General features: G+C 49.1%; 1 protein-coding gene across 1 annotated transcript in view; it reads left to right on the top strand.

Annotated features, from left to right (window-relative positions):
* Positions 1 to 765: 765 nt before the first annotated feature.
* The window catches only part of Adcy1 (adenylate cyclase 1), a 102,859-nt gene continuing 82,489 nt past the window's right edge, over positions 766 to 21,135 (top strand). Inside the window, exons 1-2 of the mRNA XM_070014566.1 lie at positions 766 to 1,404; positions 15,066 to 15,215. Of these exons, the coding sequence (XP_069870667.1) occupies positions 766 to 1,404; positions 15,066 to 15,215 (789 nt within the window). The remainder of the gene's footprint in view (positions 1,405 to 15,065; positions 15,216 to 21,135) is intronic.

Below are 21,135 nucleotides of genomic sequence, written 5' to 3'. Positions count from 1 at the left end.
CTCTGTCCAGGCCCCTCACACCTCCATCCCCAGACCTCCTCCACAATCCCAAAGGCTGTCTCTTGGACCTCACTCGGTTCCTCGTGGCACCCCTCATCTGTGGTTTGTAGAAGCCCAGGGGGTTCAGGCGCATAGAAGGCCCCGAGTGTCTGCTGAGGGGTTTAGGGGTCCCACACTGCAGGCCACTGCCACCCTCCTGCCGCCCTGGTCTTGGGGCCCTGGCCGGCTCCTTCCCGGTGACCTGGTTTGGTGTGGGGAGGGGACACACATTTGCCAGGACGCCCTCTGGCTCCACCGGGAATCCCAGCTTTTTTTTTTTCTTCTCCCAGAGGACACCAGGGGGTGTCCCGCTGCGCCCAGCGGGGAAACTGAGACTCGGAGAGAAGGAGGCGCCCAAGGTCACGCGGCCGCTCGCTCCGGGGGAGGGGGCAACGCGGGGCGCGGATTGGGGCGCGTGGGGCCGTGCGCACACCCGGACCGCGGCGCCCCAGGACCCCCGCGGTTCCCCGGGGCTGGACCGGCTGCCGCAGAGCGGGTGCCGCCGGGGCTCGCGGCCCGGGGTGCGGGCGGGCTCCAGTGCGCAGGCGCGGCCGGCGGGAGGGGGCGAGGCGCGCTCGGGGCGCGCGCGCTGGGCAGCCGGCGCCCCAACTCCGCCCGCCCCGCGCCCCGGCGCCTCGCCGCCCGCCCCGGCGCCGCCGCCCGCGCCCCGGCGCCCCGGGCCGGCGAGGGGCGCGCCCGTGGCCGCGGCCGCTGCATGGCGCTGAGATGGCGGGGGCGCCGCGCGGCCGAGGCGGCGGCGGAGGCGGCGCGGGCGAGCCCGGGGGTGCCGAGCGGGCGGCCGGGCCGGGCGGCCGGCGCGGGTTCGGGGCGTGCGGCGAGGAGTTCGCGTGCCCCGAGCTGGAGGCGCTGTTCCGCGGCTACACGCTGCGGCTGGAGCAGGCGGCCACGCTGAAGGCGCTGGCGGTGCTCAGCCTGCTGGCCGGCGCGCTGGCGCTCACCGAGCTGCTGGGCGCGCCGGGGCCCGCGCCCGGCCTGGGCAAGGGCTCGCACCCGGTGCACTGCGTCCTGTTCCTGGCCCTGCTCGTGGTCACCAACGTGCGCTCCCTGCGGGCGTCCCAGCTGCAGCAGGTCGGCCAGCTGGCGCTGCTCTTCAGCCTCACCTTCGCGCTGCTCTGCTGCCCCTTCGCGCTGGGCGGCCCCGCCGGGGGCTCCGCCGGGGCGGCGGCGGGCTCGGCCGCCGCGGAGCAGGGTGTCTGGCAGCTGCTCCTGGTCACCTTCGTGTCCTATGCCTTGCTGCCCGTGCGCAGCCTGCTGGCCGTCGGCTTCGGGTTCGTGGTGGCCGCCTCGCACTTGCTGGTCACCGCCACCCTGGTCCCCGCCAAGCGCCCGCGTCTCTGGAGGACGGTGAGTGCCACCGCGCGCCCCCCGCCCCCAGGGGATTGCCCGTGCCGCCGGGAGTTGGGCGGGTGGGGAAACTGAGGTCCTGAATTAGGCGGGGGGCGGGGGGGGAGTGTTCCTCAAGGTCACTCCGTCGGCCGGGGACGGCGTCCGCCCCGTGCCCTCCGCTCAGGGCTTTCTTCCGAGATCCACAAAGCATCGCTGGGCGAGCGGCATGGAAGCGCCTGACGGGTGTGGGACAGCGGGGGGACGGGGGGGGGATTTGCCCAAGGTCAGGCGGTTGGTTATTGGTCGGGGAGGAGGTGGGGGCAGAGCCCCTGGAGCCACCGGTCTTTCACCGCATGGGTACCCACAGGAGGACCGAAAGTCTGGGGGGAGGGGGGGCTGCGGGCGCCCAGCCGCCTTCTGGGCTGGCGATGCGCGCGGTCCCAGGCTCCTCTCCCGGTCCCCAGGAGCGCCTTTGGCTCCCTAGTCCCCGGGGCTCCGAAGAGGCGGGGGTCGTGGAGAGAACCCCTCCAGTCTCCCTAGCTACACCTCTGTGGACCGGACACCGCACAGAAAGAGCAGAGTTGGCCAAGGTCATGCATGGTCCGGTCCCTGCCGTCTCCGCAGCGCCCCAACTCTGAGCCTGCCTCCCCAGTTTGGCAGGTGAGGCGGTGGCCAGCGACGTGGGACATCTGCCTTCTGCGGGCTCCTCCCGGACCCCGGAGGCGCCCGTTCCTATCAGGCCACCCCACGTGGACCTGGCAGGGAAGGCTCCCCAGGACTTTCAGAGCCTCAGGTCCATCCCTGCCCAGTGGCAGGCACGCGGGGGAAGGGGCGTTATTTCTGGTGCAGGCTGCAGTTAACCGGAGAGGGGCTGAGACAGATGGGATTGGCGAGCTTATCTTAGGACCAAAGGTGGCTGTAGTTGCAAATAGAGACAGACAAGGGACCCCTGGGGAAGCTGGACAGAATGAACAGTAACTGGCACGCTGCTGTGTATGTGCGGTGTTGGCGTGCCAGTCACCTGTGCTGGAGACACCAACGCTCAGCAGCCAGACCCCGATTCCAGAGACAGCACCTGCCTAACACTAGAACTGGCGGCCAGCATGTGCTCAGACCCATGGGCAGGGGCGGAGGGAAGAGGGGAGTGGAGGTGAGTGCTAGCGATAGAGGAGGTAGGTATGGGGACTGGCAGAGAAGAGGGGTTTAGAGCTGGAGGGTTGCATGGACAGCAGGGGTCTGGCTTTCACACTTCCCAGGGGCACTCCCAGACCTCTTCCCAAACCACCCATTTATGTGTGTCTAGCCTGGGCCTCATGCTGGCCCCCATAGCCAGACCTGTATCTCCAACACAACCTCCCACCCTAACCAGAGGCACGGCCAGATGCTGGAGTGACTTGGGGGGAGGGGGGCAGGGAGGATCCCACCATGCTGTATGGTCCCAGATTCACACCATGGAATCTGCAGGTGCCATCAACCGCCATATTACTGTCTTCTTTTTAAGTAAAGAATTTCCCTGTGAAATCTCTAGGCGTTCCTTCTAGAGCAAAGATTTTTAAAAGGAAGGGGGAGTCTTCCAAAGTGCACCCACCCTCCTTCTGAGAGAAGAAGAGCCTCTATTACTCTGGGCTGGGGGAGGGAGCTCATCCTGGAAGCAAGGATTCTTGGGGGAGCAGACACCCTAGTTTCCCTGCTTATTCTGGATATTGCAAACCATTCCCTCTCTGAGACTCAATATCCTCATATGAAGGGAAAAGAGCCTGTGCCCCCACCCCCTTTCCCCCTTGCAGGGATGCTGTGAAGGTGAAGTTCTTAGTGGAGAAGCACATATTAGAAATCTCCTGCCATTTCTACATCATTTCATCCTCTTTAGAATGTGCATATTCAAGTTGATGCAGTTGGTGGTGACATTGAGAGAAGGAAAGGGAGTCATGCAGAGAAATCTATAGTCAAGTGTGTGGGAAGGCGCTAGGGGATCCCCAGTGGATCCTGTCTTGTCATTACCAAATTCCAGTCATCTGTGAAAGCTGGTCCTTAGCTCTGCAGCTTGGTACTTGAGATGGGGGGAGCAGGTGGCTCACACATTAGGAAGTGTTAGCTTTCAGCTGTTGCTCCCTGTTTTACCACAGACCTTGTCATCTTTGCGGCACAGTGACCTGCTGATGGCGCTGCCTCCTCAGCTTGGATTTCTAGGCAGACAGCCAGGCAGGCCTAGGGCGTGTGCCCCAAAGAGTGCAGGATGGACTGGATGATGGAGGAAATTACATGCTGCCTTCTGGTTTCAGATCCCCAAAGGGGTATCCAGGTGCTGCGCCCCACCAAAACACCAGTAACTAGTCATTGGCTCTGGAGTCATGCCCCTCCCCCCCATCCATTGCATGGTTCACATTACATACTTTCACTTATGCCCATCCAGGGAAAGGAAATAGATTGCATCTTATGCTGTGTTCTTCACTGTGGGCAGGAAGACAGGTGTCTCTGTGCCTCTGTCCCTGCCTGCCACCAAAGCTCTCAGTGTTTTCTTTCTGGGCTCACAGTGGTTTGGGCAGTGTCTCTTTCCTCACTTTCCTGTCCCATCTCTGAGGTTTAGCAGCCCAGGCCAAGCTTGCTGGGTGGGCAGGTGGCTTTTGGGTCCGAGCTGGGTAGCCCCATGCTGACGCCGATGGGAATGGGTAGGCTTATGAGTGGGTGGATTCCCCAACCCCTCAAGGGCATCAGTGTAGTTTTGTGGCCCAGGGGAGGCTGATCTCTATGCCTCAGTTTCCCCCACTACCAATGGGAGCAGTTGTTGTTTCCTAGGGCCGATGTGTCCTACAGGTAACATGCATAGATCCTGTCTGCCAGTCATTCTTCCACCCACCTGTACTACCCGGCTCAGTGAGGTGTGGTCTCTTACCATCAGTCTATGTCTGAAGCAGGTCCTATGCTGGTTTATTGCTAACCTGAACTTTTGGAGTGAGGCACTGGTTTAGAGTACTGGTATAGGTCTGATAGGCCTCTGCCTGTTCTCCACCAACTGTAATGGCCAGGTGGGCAGGGTGCATCCTGTGGCCTATGATGCCCATCTTTGCAGCCAGACCTACAAGCTCCAGAGGTTGTGGTGGCAGGGCGAGTATAGACCAGGAGCCTCCAGGCTGCAAGGCGCTCTTCCCTGAGGACATGAGTCATGTCTGCCCCTCCTCTCCTCCTGCTCACACATGCATGCACACGTGCCTGCGGTAAACACACCCACCCGCTTCTGTACATACAGGCATTCATGCTGTCCCATTCTCACACACACTCAAATGCACATACATGCTCATACATAATCACATTTATACCCCACATGCACACACCCACACGTATGCTCACAGTCATGTACACATTCAGAAACACATAAGTGCCAATCACTCCACTCCAAGCAATACTTGAGGATACACTTACACCAGTACCCCCATGGACACACTCATTTTACACACATACATGCACACACAAGTATGTACACAGTCACCCATTTTTGCTCTCATACCCACTCATGCACACATACATGCACACTTATACTCTCATGTCCACTCACACACCACACTTTTATCAGCAAGTACTTTTATGGGTAGACATGCCACCCCCCTGTCTGAGGATGCTGTGGCCCTGAGGATAGTCTAGGTAGAGGCTCAGCAGGGCTGAGGCAGAGACCCTGACTGATATCCACCTTCTGCACCTCCAGTTCTACCACCTTGGACTGTGAAGTCAGGGATCCAGGCTCAGACTTTCCTACATCAGGAGACTCATGTGTCCTGTGGGACCTGAGGGCCAAGGGGATAGTGTCCAGGGCCAGGACCTCAGAGGCCTTGGCAGGGAAGCTAGTGAGCCCATCCCTCACTTAATCCAGGGCAAAGCATCTCCCCATGACTTCCATCAGAGTGACCATTTCAGTGGTGTGAAGCCCTTTCTTGTCTGTCCCTCCTGAACTCCCCCATCATACCCTTCCTCCTCCGTTTTCTTTAACCCCTTGTTTCCCTGTGCTTCTTCTCAGCCTGGCCTGGAACATCCTGTATGTTTTTGTGTTAAAGCACACCTTGCACCTCCATGTGGGCCACACAGACAGGCAGGAGGAGAGTGGGAACCCACCCCAGAGTCTGACCTCTGCTCTGGGTCAAAGGCAGCAGAGCCCTCCCTCCATGATCCATATATTGGAAGGAGGCAGGGCCTGCTCTGATCTCCCAGCCAAGTATTTGCTGAGCCTTTAGCTGGGGATGAGAAGGAAGCTCAGAACTAGGGACAGCCATGCTGCCTGTCTATCAGGGCTCAGGTATGACTGTGTAGGGCTCTGATGTGGCACTGAAGGTGGCACCTCTGTGTGGGCATCTACATGCCTGTGCAATGTATGTGTACACACATGCAGGTTCATGCATGCCTGAGTTTGACCATGCACAGTGTGACTATGTCCCTGTGTGTGTGTGTATGTATGTGTTGTGTAAATGTGTGCAAAACAGCTGGTAAAACTCAGAGGACCTCAGGTAGACAGGATGCCACCATGGTGTGATGCATTCCAGCTTCAGAGCCCTGCAGAGGAGGAAGTCCATGCTGGTAGCACATTCTGAATCTGAACAACAGCATGTTTTCATTCTAGAAATACAGAGCAGCCTTAAAAAAAATCTATCTGTCTGTCGTCTGTCTGTCTATCTGTCTATCCATCTATAAATCAGAGTATGGTGTTCCCTTCTCTGAAGGAGACTTTCCAGCCTTCAGAAGTAAAATTGGCCCGAGACAGCACTTGCATGGTTTGCTTGGCTGTCCTGGCTTCCCCGGTGCTCAGCCACTGGTGTGCATTTTCCTTAGCAGTGTAGGTCATCTGATTGCTGTCATGCTGTGCCTTATCCCTGCTTCCTGGGAGTACCAGTGCTTCCCACAGATGGGACATCGCTGCTCATGTCGTACTGGGTGAGCTCCAGACTCCACATGCTCACAGGGATGTGGGTTGTGTACCTTGGATAAGGCCAGGTCACAGAGGGGCCATGCCTGAGTTGGAACATCTGGCCATTTCCACTGTCTGGTCCTGGTTGTTGTCCCTGGCCAGTCCTAGCCCATTGAGATGCTGGTGGGTGATCCTGAACCCAGAGCACCCTCTTGGGAGGTTCAGAGAACAGTGGCTGCCTGTTGAGCATCTGGGCAGGGGTGTATGGAACCTGTAAGGAGCTTCTTCAATAGCAGTTATCCCCAGGGTGCTTAGCCACCCAGGGCCTGGCATCTGTCTTCTGACTTTCTGCCCACTGTTGTCTGTGTCAGTCACTCCCTGTATCTTCTCTGTCCCTGTCCCTGGGAGACATGCTGTGTGTGATTGAGGATCAGAGGCCCTTCTCGAGTAGCAAGGGGTGGGTGCTGCTCAGGAGCGAGGAGTTCTATGCAGTTCCTATGAGGCCTCGCACAGCAGAATCCCCCTAGGCATGGAGGTGTGAGGAGTTTCACAGGAAACATAGAAGACTGTGATTCCCTGGGTCCTGAGAGAATCCCATCCTTAGCCTGGCAACTATAGCTTCACAAGTTGGAAACCTGATGGCAGAATTTTTTCCTAGGGTTTGAACTCTGGCTCTGGGTGCTGTCCTTGAGATTCTTCTTCTTCTTCTTCTTCTTCTTCTTCTTCTTCTTCTTCTTCTTCTTCTTCTTCTTCTTCTTCTTCTTCTTCTTCTTCTTCTTCTTCTTCTTCTTCCTCCTCCTCCTCCTCCTCCTCCTCCTCCTCCTCCTCCTCCTCCTCCTCCTCCTCCTCCTCCCTTTCCTCCTCCTCCTCCTCCTCCTCCTCTTCCTCCTCCTCCCTTTCCTCCTCCTCCCTTTCCTCCTCCTCCTCCTCCTCCTCCTTCTTCTTTTTCCTCAAGGCTAGTGCTCTACTACTTGAGCCACAGCACAACTTCTGGGTTTTCTGAGTAGTTTATTGGAGATAAGAGTTTCATGGACTTTCCTGCTTGGACTGGCTTCAAACTGTGATCCTCACATCACAGCTGTGTGAGTAGCTAGGATAACAGGTGTAAGCCACCAGCTCAGAATTCTTTTTTAAAACTTGTCTTATTTTATTTTTATTATGAAAATTTTAAACATCATAAAATGAAGGGAGAAAAAGAGTGAGAGACAGACAGACAGAGACAGGCACAGTGATTCTTGGAGAATCCATCAATAGCTATCAGAATGATCAACATTCTGCTGGCCCTCTTTCAAATGATGCTAATTCTAAAGCACTTATTAATTCAAAAACAGAGAGCTAGCAAGCAATTACGTTAATTTAGAAACACAGTTGTATGTGATGTTGAAAAAAAGAAAAAAAAGCAGCCGTGGTTGGAAGAGAGTTACATTACGATCACTGCCCAGCCATGAAAGAACAGCCACAAGCAGGATTATGCCCCTTGTGGCTGGGAGTGTGGGAAGAGGCAGAGGACCAGACACACTTGGGAGGCCATGCAAGGTCAATGCTATCCCTGCCTCAAGAAAGTACTGTGTGCTGCACTGAGAGCAATGTGCAGGGTCAGCTCCGCTGGTGGTGGCCAAGGTGTTATCAGCTACTGTGAGAGAGGACTTCTGGAGCAAAGCCTTGTGTCCATGCCTGTACACGCCCTCCTCAAAGAGTCTGATTGGGGACACCTCATGGGTAGTTTGAATGCTTCTCAGGCTTGATTGCTATTGCAGGGCCAGCCAGCACAGATTGAAATGCAGAGACATTTACTACAAAATAGGGGTGAGGTTAAGTAGGGGCTACCACAGGTTGACAGGAGAACCACTTCACCCAATCTAGGAACCAGGAGGCTGTTGAGTGAAGGAAAGAGCCTCCAGGCTGAGGCTGCTGTGGGAGCGGAACCAGGAGGCTGTTGAGTGAAGGAAAGAGCCTCCAGGCTGAGGCTGCTGTGGGAGCAGCAGCCCTGCCCCTAGCAGAGAGTGCTGTTTGCCGAGGGCCATGTGTTGTCTGCATAGCAGGGCATGTACTCGTGTGCGTGTGTGTGTGCGTGCGCATGCATGCACATGCATGTGCAGCATGCCCTGTACAGGGTTGGGGGCTCCGGGGAGCAGAGTGGAGGTGTGATCTTCCCTGGTGTGCCAGGGAGCATGGGAGGGCAGGAGAATCTGCTACTGGGGATGCTGGCTGCTTCCTGGCATGAGTTGTGCCAGGCAGCAGGAGTAGAGAGAAATGAGTGGCTGGATCTTCAGTGGGTAGGAATTGGTGAAGGAGAGGGGGACCAAGATGGACTCACAGGCTCTGTCCTGGGCAGTAGCATCTGGAGGGAGTGTGGGAATAGCAGTGTGAGATAGGGACGGGTCATTTCTCCAGGGACAGCTGGACATTTGGGCTGCCCCAGGATCAACTACAAAACTCCCAGAGGTCTGTCCAGTGGCTGTTGATGTCTGATGATTGTCTTGGGGATATTTTTGGTGTTAGGTTTTCAGCATGTGACCTGTCACATCCACATATGTCGACAAAGCGTGTCATTGGTGAGCTGCTATGATTTCTGCTATTATCATCCTCCATGTCTTTACTTCGTAGCACTACAGAATGCTCCAGGCTTGTGTTGCATATTCTCTGCTCAGCCTGAGAACCTCTCCAGAGATCCCCTCATTCCTGTCATTGGAGATTTGCTTGGAAGACCACGTCTGGCTCTTGGGGGTCCTTAGTGCTCCTAGGCACCTTTATTTCTGTCTGCAGAGAGAGTTACAAAATACATTTGTAGAGGCTGGGAATGATGGAGTATTTCTGTAATCGCAGCTACTTGGCTTCAGGGAAAAGCTAGAACTTATTTGAAAAACAAACAAACTAAAAGCAAAGGGCTGAGGTTGAAAGTTAAGTGGTAGAGTGCTTGCCTAGCAAGCATGAGGTCCTGAGTTCAGTCTCTTGTACTGAGAAGAAGAAAATTCATATATATGTGCATTTCTATAAATATTTGTGCATATTCTGATCTGTGTCTGAATTAAGCTAAACCTATGTGTATTCTGCTGTTGCTTATGACCCTGTGTTCCACCCCAGTCTCTTCCCTCACCATCCTATGACCCCCTCCTGCCACAAAGTATAGAGTAGGGGTTGAAGGTGTCGCTCAGGAGGTGGAGTGCCAGCCATTGAGTGAAAGCACCAGATACCAGTTCAAGTCCCGATTTCAGACAAAAAAGAAAAAAAGCATATAATAATATTCTGTTTCTAATTCCAGAACATGCTACATGCAGCTTTTCTGAACTCTGGCTTCCTGGAAAGCTTTGCTCCAAATTGGCTTTGCCCTGACAAACATGTCCACCAAGGATTCTAAGCTTATTCTGTAGTGGGAAACTCTGCAGCATCTGATGCCGGCCAGCCCTGGTATCCTGCTGCAGAGGGAACACATATAATACTCTTAATCCTCACAGCGAGTTTTCTGCATCTGTCCTCGGTTAGGCAGGAGCCCTGGCTCAGGTGGTGGGTCTTCTTCCTTCTCTGGGGCATGGTTCAGGTGGGCCCGAGGGCCTCTTCTGGGGAACATTCGGGGAATGCGATACCTGGGAAGGCCTAGTCCTCTCTTCTGCCCTCAGTGTACCCACCTGCAGGCTGGGCCAGTGGCATAGACAGGTGTGGCATTCAGGGGAGCAGTGCTGGGAGCTGCACCGAACTATGGACTCTGTGTGGGATTGTCAGAAGTGCCTGTGGCCTCAGCGTGGTCTCCATGTTCCTTTGGAGCTTCCTGGTGTGGAACCTTTATGTAGTTATGTGGGGCCTCTGTGACCACAACATTCACCCCAGGATGGGTTTGTTAGGAGTACATGGTGAAAGATCCAGACTTAGGCTTTCCAAGAGGAAAGGAGTGAAGAAGGGAAAAGGGGTGGATTGGGGGAGGAGAATGTGGTGTGGATAGGGGAGAGAAGGCATCCAGACTGAGACCAGCAGTGTAGGCCTACTGTGCTCACAAGGCAGGGGTGCAGTGGACCAGACCTCCAGGAGAGACAGGGAATATGGGAGCCAGGTGTCCTTGCCTCTTCCTTTGGGTTCTGCAGGTTACAGGCTGGACCCTGAGTCGCCTCCCTGTTGTGACAGCAGGAACTGAGCCACATCACTAGTTTCTTGTACTGGATGGTGCAGTCTTTGAATGCAGATACACTTATGGACATGAGTTTGGAGAATTTCATGGGGAGAAGCCCTGGGCAGGAAGATGCTGGGTTCCAGGGCTGGTGAGCAAGCCCTGGGCATGTGAAAGGCACTTGATGACACCATCAGGTCTTACTGAAGTGTCCCTTCCCCTGTTCCCATATGTTCTCTTAGTAGGTTTTCCTGCTAGGAGATGTGCTCAGCTCAGATAGGCCTGGCTATTTGACCCAAAGAATTCTTTCCTCTTGAGGGCTCACAGGTACTTGGCATCCACAGCCTGAGAGCAGATCCTGTCCCATTCTGAGGAACATAGATCTGTAGCTAATAGAAATGGAAAGATGAACTTCTAGCTGCCGAGTCTGGAGGCTCAGGGCACCTCTGTGGAGATGAAGGGATAGCCTGTTCTTTCTCATGCCCCCATAACCTGCTGACATCATGTTCAAGTGCTCTGATGTACATGGATAGGAAGAAATGGCCCACAGGACTGGTCAGCCATCCTGCCAATGAGTGTACCAGCTGTCAACTCCCTTTCAGATGCTCTAAGCTGAGCCCATTATGTTCCAGAAAGGAAGCTATGATGTGGGCAGATCTCAAAAGGGAATTATGGGTTTTATTTTAAGGGTTGGGGTCTGCCTGTCATTTACTTCCTTTAGGAGGTGGGCGGACCTGCAGAAGGGCAGGTCTCTCAGCTCAGCTGGTGGCCTGGCTTGCTGCTTTGGCCCTGGCTCTTTCCAGACCCCCATGGTGTTGGATTGCCAGCCACATCAACCATCAGTGCCACATGTCTTGACAGTGTGTGATGTTGTCCTAAGACATACTGCTACCCTTCAGGCATGCCCACTCTGGCCTCCCCCCAGAAAAGGGGCTGGTGAGGCTGTGGTCACTTGCTTGGTGACCATGATGTCCATCCTAGCATGTGCAGGGACTGTAGTACTCCCAACATCCTGTCCCCAGTGCTGGGATCCAGACATGTGACCTCAGGCATTGTGTTTGGGATCTGGCACTCTTTGCCTTTGGGTGTTTCGTTGGACAGTATAGGCCCTGTTATAGTGAGCTGTTCTAGTAGTAGTGATCTGTTCCTGTCACTATGAGATGTTGCAATAGTGGGATTGTGTCACAACAGGAAGATACTTTGTCACAGTTAGATATGTGGCTCATAGTGATCCATTCAGATCATGTGCTATGGTCTGATCCTGGGGGATGCTAGATCACAGTAAGATGTTCAAACCACAGTGTGATGCTGTTCAGGTCGCTTTGCTATAATCTTGTGAAAGTGAGATGTCAGGTCATAGTGATGTGTTCTGTTCAAAGGAGAGACTGGGGTCACACAGATGTGCACTTCATCCTAGGACATCAGGTCCAGTGAGGAGTCCAGGATGCAGTGAGATGTGCAGGCTGTGTTGAGGGGATCAGGTCCCCGTGCATTCTTTGAGTCACAGAGAAACATCCATGTCACCTTGAGATGTTTACATCACAGTGAGATAATAAAGACACAGTGAAACATTCAAACCATTACGACATGCTCTGCTCACAGAGAAACGTTCAATTCATGGTGACATGTTCAGGACATAGAAGGCTTGGGTCACAGTGAGATGTTCTTGTCACAGTAGGATATTAAGTTAGAGTAGGTTGTTCTTGTCAGATAAGATGTTCATGTCATAGCAAGTTATTAAGTTAGAGTACACTATTCTTTGTTGTCAGATAAGATGTTCAGGTCACAGTAAGATATATGCCCATCATAGTGGGGTATGAGGGGATGTTCTGGACATATCTGTTCAGGTCACATTGAGATGTTCAGGCCATAGTTGGATGTTCTAGTTGAGATATTAAGGTCACAGTGGAATGTTCAAGTCACAGCAACCTTCTAGATGTGATGATATAATCTGGTTCTGTTCCCCTTCACAATGAGGTGTTCAGGGCACAAGTGCATGTTAGGGTCAGATTACGGTTACCTTCTGGTCACACTGAGGTATGCAGGCCACAGTGAGCTGTTAGGCCACAGTGAGGTATTCAATCATGGCACATTTCTGGTGTTGTAGTGAGGTGTTCAAGTCAGAGTCAGATGGTCATGTCACAATATGATGCTCAGGTCACAGTGAGGTGTTTAGGGTTCATTTGGATACTTGGTGATATGAGGAAATCTGTCCACAGTGAGGTGTTCAAGTCATAGTGAGGTGTTGAGGTCCTAGTGACATGCTCTGATCATGGTGAGACATTCCATTCACAGTCATGGTAGGATGGTTAGTTTAGAAGGAGTTCAGGTCACATAAGATAATCCAGGTTATGTGAAGATTTTCAGGTTGAAGTGAGATGGTCAGGTTGCAGCAAAATGTCTAGATGACAATGAAATATCCCAGTGATATTCAGGTCAGAGTGACAAGTTCTGCTCACAATGAGGTGTTAGGATCACACCTGGATGTCAGGTCACATCGGGTTGTTCCCACCACAATGGGATGTACAGGTCGCAGTGAGGTGGTCAGGTCGCAGGTCACAGGTTACAGTAAGATGCTCAGGTCACAGGTGGCAGCAAGGTGCTCAGGTCTCAGGTGATGTTCATGTCATTTCACAGTGACACTGTCATCATGGACACTCACTCACAAAGATGTTGTGTTCACAGTGAGATCCTGAGGCCAAAGGAAACATTAGATAATAGCAAGAACTCAGCTCATGGTGGATGTTCAGGTCACAGTCAGATATTTAGGCTGTATTTGGATGTTCAGTCACAGTGAGAAGCTCAGCTTAGAATGACGTGGGGGTTACAGGGAGATGTTTGGGTCATGGTGGACACTAGGTCACGGGGAGAAGCCTGGCTGAGGTCACAGTGATATGCTTGGGTCATTATAATGAATTGTTCAGGTCACATAGCAAGACCTTGGGGTCACAGTGACATGTTCAGGGTATGGTGAGATTTTTTCAGCTGATACTGAGAGATACATATCACAGAGATAGTCCAGTCCAGTTCCAGTGACGTGCTGGTCACTCTAGGGTTTGAAGTTAGAATGAAATGTCAGGTCACAGGGAGAAGGTCAGGACCCAATGTGATGCTTGAGTAACAGTGAGATGTTGACGTCACAGTGATGAGATCTGAACACAGTGACATCTTCAGCTCACTGAGAGACATCAGAGTCCATTGAGAAGTTTTGGTTGTAGCGGGATTTTAGGTGATAGTGAAATGTCCAGATGATGGTTCAGATAACTGTGGATGTGCAACTCATAATGAGGTTATCAGGTCACACTGAGTTAGGTTACAATGAGTGCAGGTCTCAGAGAGATGCTCAGGTCACAATGCACACTCAGGCCATAGTGACGTATTTAGGTAACAGTCCCTGTTAGATCACAGTGGGTGTTCAGTTAGGACATGGTAAATGTTATGTCATAGTGGGTGTTCAGTTGGGTCATGGTGAGTAATAGGCCATGGTGAATGTTAGGTCACAGTGGGTGCTCAGTTAGGTTAAGTGAGTTGAGTGTTAGGTCATGATGTTATGTCACAGTGAGTGTTAGGTCTTGGTGGTCATGGTGAGTGTTAGGTTGTGGTAAGTGTTAGGTCATAGTGAGTGTTAGGTTGTGGTGAGTGTTTGGTCATGGTGAGTGTTAGGTCACGGTGAGTAATAGGCCTTGGTGAGTACCCACAGTAGTATGAATGGCAGGAGAGGCCTCTTGGTCTTCTTCTGTTCTTGCAAGGAATATTCTGGTCTTGTTGGATCTTGACTGCAGTCAGGTCAGGACTCTGACATCATGAACACTGTATTCCTGGGATTCTGTTTTAATCTGAGTCTGTAGCCCTTTTGGTCTGGGCTTCATAGCAGTCTCCGGATTTGGCCATCACAGCTTCCCTTGCAGGCTGGCCACTGCAGAGGAGGGGCACCCGGGCCACACAGAAGTAGGCCTCTAGACACCATGCTTCCTCTTATGCCGGGGTGTACTTCATGCTCAAATGAACATTCTGGGTTCTACTGCTTTTGTCTCACTTCTTCAGAATCTTTGTCAGCCTTCTGCGCCATTTGGTTATAGTGACTTTTCACAGTGATTCTACGTATATCGATTTGCTTGGGTGAAAGTTACAGAAAGTCAGGGCTGAAATAACAGAAATGTGGTGGGAAGTTAGAGATCCAGGCATGGCTGGGGCTGGCTTTCCCCCAGGCCGCTCCTTTACTGGGAGCCACCATCTTCTCTCTGAAGTCTCCTGTGGTTATTCCTCTGTGTCTTTGTCCTAATCTTCTCTTCTTATAATGGACATTGGTCAGATTAGATAAGAGCCTACTTTTTCTATTTTTGCCTCAAGCACCTTTTAAAGGATGTTACCTCAAAATATAGTCAAGTTCTGAGCTCCTGGGGACTAGGGTTTTAACATCATAATTTAGAAAGTGACAGAATTCAGACTTGGAATTCTTGCTGGACTTAGATTCAGTTCGTGCCTGGGCAAACACAGTCACTTGCTGTCCCCATATTGACCCAACTCCCCTTCACTGTGGGTCTGGATGTGCTTGCAAAGACTGTCTGTGACGGTTTCAAAGCTGGCTGTGGGGTTGTTGGGGAGCCTTGGGCACTCACTGGATGGGCTGAGCCCTGTGGTACTTGGTCCATTCAAGCCCCACACAGATTATCTGTTCTTTCCTTATAGCTTGGTGCCAATGCCTTGCTCTTCGTTGGTGTGAACATGTACGGTGTCTTCGTGCGGATCCTGACCGAGCGCTCACAGAGGAAGGCCTTTTTGCAGGCTAGGAATTGCATCGAGGACCGGCTACGGTTGGAGGATGAAAACGAGAAGCAGGTCAGTGGCTGCAGAGTGAACTGGCCCTTTGTTCTCTCTGTCTCTCTCTTTCTAGGCCATGTGGGCGTCAGCCATGTGGGTCGCTTGACTTATGACTGTGAAATAGAGGGAATAGCCCACCTTTGTCACATCCAAATCTCAGTTTACCCTGTGGTGATAGGGGTTATAATTCCTGGGGCTTTGTGTTGATATTTGGGGTTGTGGAATAGATAGCCTTGGGAAGATGAGGCAGTTGTTGGCCAGATGAATGGAATTGTGCAATTAACTGACCTGCTGTCCAGAGAACTCAAGAGAGCAGGGGTTGAGGTAGGCACCATCCTAGGTCTTGGTCCAGCAAGTTTAATCCCAGAGCATACTGGCCTGTCTGAGGTGCCAGGAGTTATAGAGGAGTGTTAGTGGTCACAGTGGCAGCCACCACACCATGACCAAGGATGCTTCTTTTTTATTGTCATTGTAAAGCTGATGTACAGAGGGGTTACTGTTTCATCAGTCAGGTCATGAGTATATTTCTTTTTGGATAGTATCACCCTTTCCTTGGCTCTCTCCCAGTTTTTCCTTCCTGCCCTTTGACTACAAGTTGTATAGTTCATTTTCAACATGTTTACTAAGTACCACTGCTGCATTTATTCACCCATTGTCCCTCCATTTCTATGTCTCTCTTACTCCCCTAAAGACAGATAAATGAAGAAATAAGACAAAAAGGAAAAAAACCCACCATTTCCTGGAATTCTTGACAGTATTATTTCATATGATCTGAGGCACAGAGGCATTAAGAGTATCCTCCTTTGGTCTCAATGTGTGTGAATGCCTAGAGTCCTGTATAATTTATCATGTCGCTGTGTATTTTAGATCTAGCTTCTGTATAAGAGTGAAAACTTGTGCTGTTGGTCTCTCTGAGGTTGACTTACCTCACTAAACATGATTTGTTCTAGGTCCATTCATTTCCCTGCAAATGACATAATATTGTTCTTTCTAATGGTAGTGTAAAATGTGCATGGGTACCACAAATTTTGGGTCTAATCATCTATTGTAGGGCATCTGGGCCATTTCTTTTTTTATTTAGTTTTTAAATTGTTTTTATTGTAAAAATAGTGTACAGAGGGGTTACAGTTTCATGAGTGAGGTAATGAGTACATTTCCTATCCAGTGTTGTTACCTCCTCCTTTGTTTATTGCCTAACATCCCTTCCCTCCTCACCTCCTCACCTCCTCCCTTTCCCCTCCCTGCCCCCAAGTTGTAAAGTTGGTTTTCAACATAGTGTCTTGTACATCTCATTGTTACAATGGGTCAACATTTCAGCATTTTGTTATTTCTCTTCCCCTCCCCAAATTAGAAAAATGTATATACAAGATACAGGGCATCTACATCAAATACAGTGACAACAGGGGTTATATCATGGGGGAAACACATACAAAAGAAGCAAAAAAATCACATAGTACATTTTAAAGATGTTAAAAAACAATAGCAAGAAAGAAAAAAAAACCAGTTATGTTCCTATCTTGGGGTTCATTTCACTTAATATCATCTATATGGTCGTATGTACATAGCTTTTGACTTTTCTGCTTATCCTTGACTTATACTAGTTATTGCAAATAAGGGAAACCATGGGACCTATGTTCCTTTGGGCCTGTCTTACTTCATTTAATATAATTTTTTCCAAGTCTTTCCATTTCCTAACAAATAATGTGGTATCATTATTTCTGATGGAGGCATAGAATTCCATCATATAGATATACCATATACCACATTTTCTTGATCCATTCCTCTACTGAGGGGCATCTGGGTTGGTTCCATATCTTAGCTATGGTAAATAATGCTGTGATAAACATAGTTGTGCTGGTAGCTTTAATATGGTCTTGTTTGTGATAGTTTGGGTAAAGCCCCAAAGTGGGATTTCTGGGTTGTAGGGGAGCTCTATGTGGAGTCTTTTCTTTCTTTCTTTTGTTATTTTTTAAAGTTAATTTTATGGTCAAGGTGATCTACAGAGGAGTTACAGTTACATAGTAAGGTAGGGAGTACATTTGTTGTCGAACTTGTTACCCCCTCCCTCATTTTTCTCCCACTTTCCCTCCCCCTTAAGGTCCACCCAATGTTGTTGGGTTTATTTCCAACATGTTTTCTTGTAAGTATTGCTGTTGCATTGATTCATCCTTTGCCCTTTGTCTCATTTTTTTGTTCCCTTTCCCTCCCCTCATTCAGATAAACTTATATTCAATACCCAGGGTACCAAAATCAAATACAGTAACAACAGGGGTTAAAAAAAAGTAGAAAGAAAAAAGAAATCACATAGTACATTAAAAACAACAACAACAGCAACAAAGATTTCATATCTCTTGATTCCATATCTTGGAGTTCACTTAGCATCATCATATATGGTCATATGTACATAGCTATTTAACTATTTTAAATTGTTATCATAAAGGTGATGTACAGAGGGGTTACAATTGTATATGTAAGGCAATGAATACATTTCTTTTAGACAAGGTCACTCCTTCCTTTTTTCTTTCCCTTGTTTTCCCCTCTCATTCCCATCCACAAGTTGTATAGTTCATTTTCAAAATAGTGTCTATTGAGTAGGAAAGTATTTCTTAAATATTAAATAAGGTTGGCAGTAGTGCTTAGTGATAGAATGATTATTGGCATGCATGAGGTCCTAGGTTTGATCCTCATCATAGTATAAAATGTAAGATGAAAGATACTCATGGGAAAAATTTGGTTGTATATGTGTGTATGTGTATATATGTATATAGAGAGATAGATAGATAGTCATTGCTTTGAAGTAAATGGCAACAAATATCTTGCATCTTGTCTTGTCACTAGCTGTGATTTGAGTGAGAAGGAAATTTGGAATGTTTGTTCAACAAGAATGTAAGGAATTGTTACAAGCACTTTCCTGGTAATCTGTGTCCTTGGACTACTTGTACGTACTTCTGTTGAGGTGGTGTGGGTCATGGAGTCGGATCTGTTCTGTTATCTGTTTAATATTCTGATTTATAGAAAAGCCTAGAACTCAACCCTAAATTCCAATCTAAATTCACGCAAAAGAACTGAGGCTACCATCACATCACACTGCATATCATCCTTTTTTTTAAAATTAAGTTTTTTATTGTGAAAATACTGTACTGAGGGGTTACAATTACGTGAGCAAGGTAATGAGTACATTTCTTATCCAGCATTGTTGCCTCCTCCTTTGTTTTTCCCCTACCATCCCTTTCCTCCCACCTCCTCAGCTACACGCTCCCACACACACCTAAATTGTAAAGTTAGTTTTTTGACATAGCGTCTTGTACATCTCATTGTTGAAATGGGTCAATCTATATCCCTATTTAAACAATTTGTTTTTTCCCTTCCCCTCCCCAAATGATACCAGTATCAAATACAGTGAAAACAGGGGTTATACCGTGGGGGAGGGACACGCAAAGCAACAAAAAAATCACATGGTACCTTATAAATATGTTAGAAACAATAGCAAGGAAGAAAAAACCACTTGTATCCCTATCTTGGGCTCATACTGCTTTCCAAAGTGGTTGAACAAGTTTACACTCCTACCAACAATGCAGTAGGGTTCCCTTTTGGCATCTGGGCCATTTCTATAACTTGGCTATTGTGAACAGTGCAGCAGTGAACATGGATGTACAAGTATCTTTGCAGTGTCCTGCCTTGTGATGTTCTGGGTAGATGCCCTAGATCCAAGCACCTTTCTTGAGCCTCCTCATCATGACCTGCTAACAGTGTGACACTCCATTCTTAAGATGAATCAGGGTCTACCTGTCCCCATGGCTTGTCCCATGTGTTCTTGTCTGCTTTCTGGGCCCTTCTCATCAGCTGGGCCATGGAAGTATGAGTCGAGGCCACAGGACAAGGTCTGATGTATCATGGATACTTTCCCAGGAGGATCTAGACTCTTCTCCTAGCTTGGGGCTCTCAAGGTTTCTGTGTGCCAGCTGCTATCATCTTAGGCATATGGTTGTGGAAGCTGATGGGCAGACAGGTTCCCTTTCTCAATTGAATTCTACTTTGGTTATAACTAGAGGATAGGGTTGCGTGTGGTGGCACAAGCCTGTAATCATAGCTACTCAGGAGGGGAAGACAGGAGAATCACGAGTTCAAGTCATCAAGACACTGTCTCAAAACAGAGAGCTGGTGACATGGTTTAAGTGTTAGACCACTTAGCTAGCATGTTTGAGTCTCTAGTTCAGTCACTCAGTACTTCACAAAAAGATGATGATTATTACTATTATTATTGGCTGTATGTTTAAAACATACATTTATTATCAGATATGGACATTATAATGAAACCCAGTACTTACTGTAAAAAGAAGAGACAGTGGAGGAATAGGGTATTGATGAGGGTGTGGATGTGGAGATGGGCTGTGGGGGAAGTATGTCTGTGTAAGGTATGTGGAGTTACGTGTGTGCAGTTATGCATATTTCCTTCTTGTTTGTGTGCATGCATTTACATGGGTCACTGTGCATAGGTCTCATGTCTCTTTGTCTCTTTACATATGTATACCTGAACATGTCTTGTGTGGATATGTGGACATTTGTGTATATGTACTTATAAGTAGGTATATATGAAGTGTGTGCATGTGTGTATAAGAGAGAGTGTGTGTGAGAGAGTGTAAATCCTGCCTCTTTCAAGACTGTGTCTAAGCATTTCCTCCTACTCATAGGTCTTTGTTACCTTCTAAGTTGTTCACCTTGGTTTTGTTTTGTTTTGGAGAAAGACTCTCCCTATGTAGCTCAAAGTATGAGAACCCATATCCAGCTTTACCTTAGTTTTATTATAGCTGCATGGGTTCATCGCTTGGTGCTCTACTCAGTTGTATCCTATTGACTTACGTGTCTGTTTTGTGTCAGAACCATGCTGCTGCTTTTGTTCTTCCTTCCTTCCTTCCTTCCTTCCTTCCTTCCTTCCTTCCTTCCTTCCTTCCTTCCTTCCTTCCCTTCCTTCCTTCCCTTCCCTTCTTCCCTTCCTTCCTTCCCTTCCTCCCTCCCTCCCTCTCTCTCTCTCTCTCTCTCTCTCTCTCTCTCTCTCTCTTTCTCTCTCTCTTTCTTTCTTTCTTTCTTTCTTCTTGCCATGGCTCTGTAGTATAATTTGAGGTGAAGTTAGGTGTTAAGCTACCTCTACCATGGTCCATTTTTGCTCAGGTTTGCTTTGGCTACTGGGGGTCTTTTGTGCTTCCATAGTAATTTCATGGTTTATTTTACTTTTTCTATGAAAAATGTAATTGGAATTTTGATGAGGATGGTGTTGATCATAGATCATTACATTAGAGTGGCCATTGTTACAATATTCGTTTTGTTGATCCATGAACATGGAAGGCTTTTCTATCTTCTGGTGTCCTTAATTTCTTCCTACATTGCTTTGTAGTTTCATGTAGAGGCTCTTTATCTTCTTGGTTAGGTTTATTACTAGATGATTTTTTTTCTTTTTTTCTTTTTAGTTTGTTGTGAATGAGATTGTTTGCCTGGTTTCTTTTCTCAGCATGTTTGTTTTTGACATATAGTACAGAGACTGAGTTTTCTATGTTAAGTTTGTATCCTGCTGTTTTGCTAAAATGTTTCTTAGAGTTAAGAGTTTTCTGATAGTGTCTCTAGGGTCTTTTAAATATAGGATCCTATCATCTACAAATAGGGAAAGGTTGATTTCTTCCTTTCCTGTTTGTATCCCTTTTATTTCTTCCTCTTGAAAGACTGGCTGATATTTAAGTGCCACTCTTCTGAAAAAGTTTTCTCTTAATGCACATTTATTTTCACCTAGACTTGACAGTGTGCATATAATATGTGAATATAATATTAATGCAATGTAATATGAATATAATATTATGCCATTTCTCACAGATTTCCTAGACTATTTTCCTAAAGGCTTTGCTACTTTATTTCCTTAAGTAAGGTCTAGTGGTTACAGTTTACTTTT

The sequence above is a fragment of the Dipodomys merriami genome, unplaced genomic scaffold (genome assembly GCF_024711535.1).
Source record: "Dipodomys merriami isolate MVZ:Mamm:240054 unplaced genomic scaffold, mDipMer1.0.p SCAF_98, whole genome shotgun sequence".
In the NCBI taxonomy this organism is placed as follows: domain Eukaryota; kingdom Metazoa; phylum Chordata; class Mammalia; order Rodentia; family Heteromyidae; genus Dipodomys; species Dipodomys merriami.
This window is presented reverse-complemented; position numbering and strand designations above follow the sequence as displayed.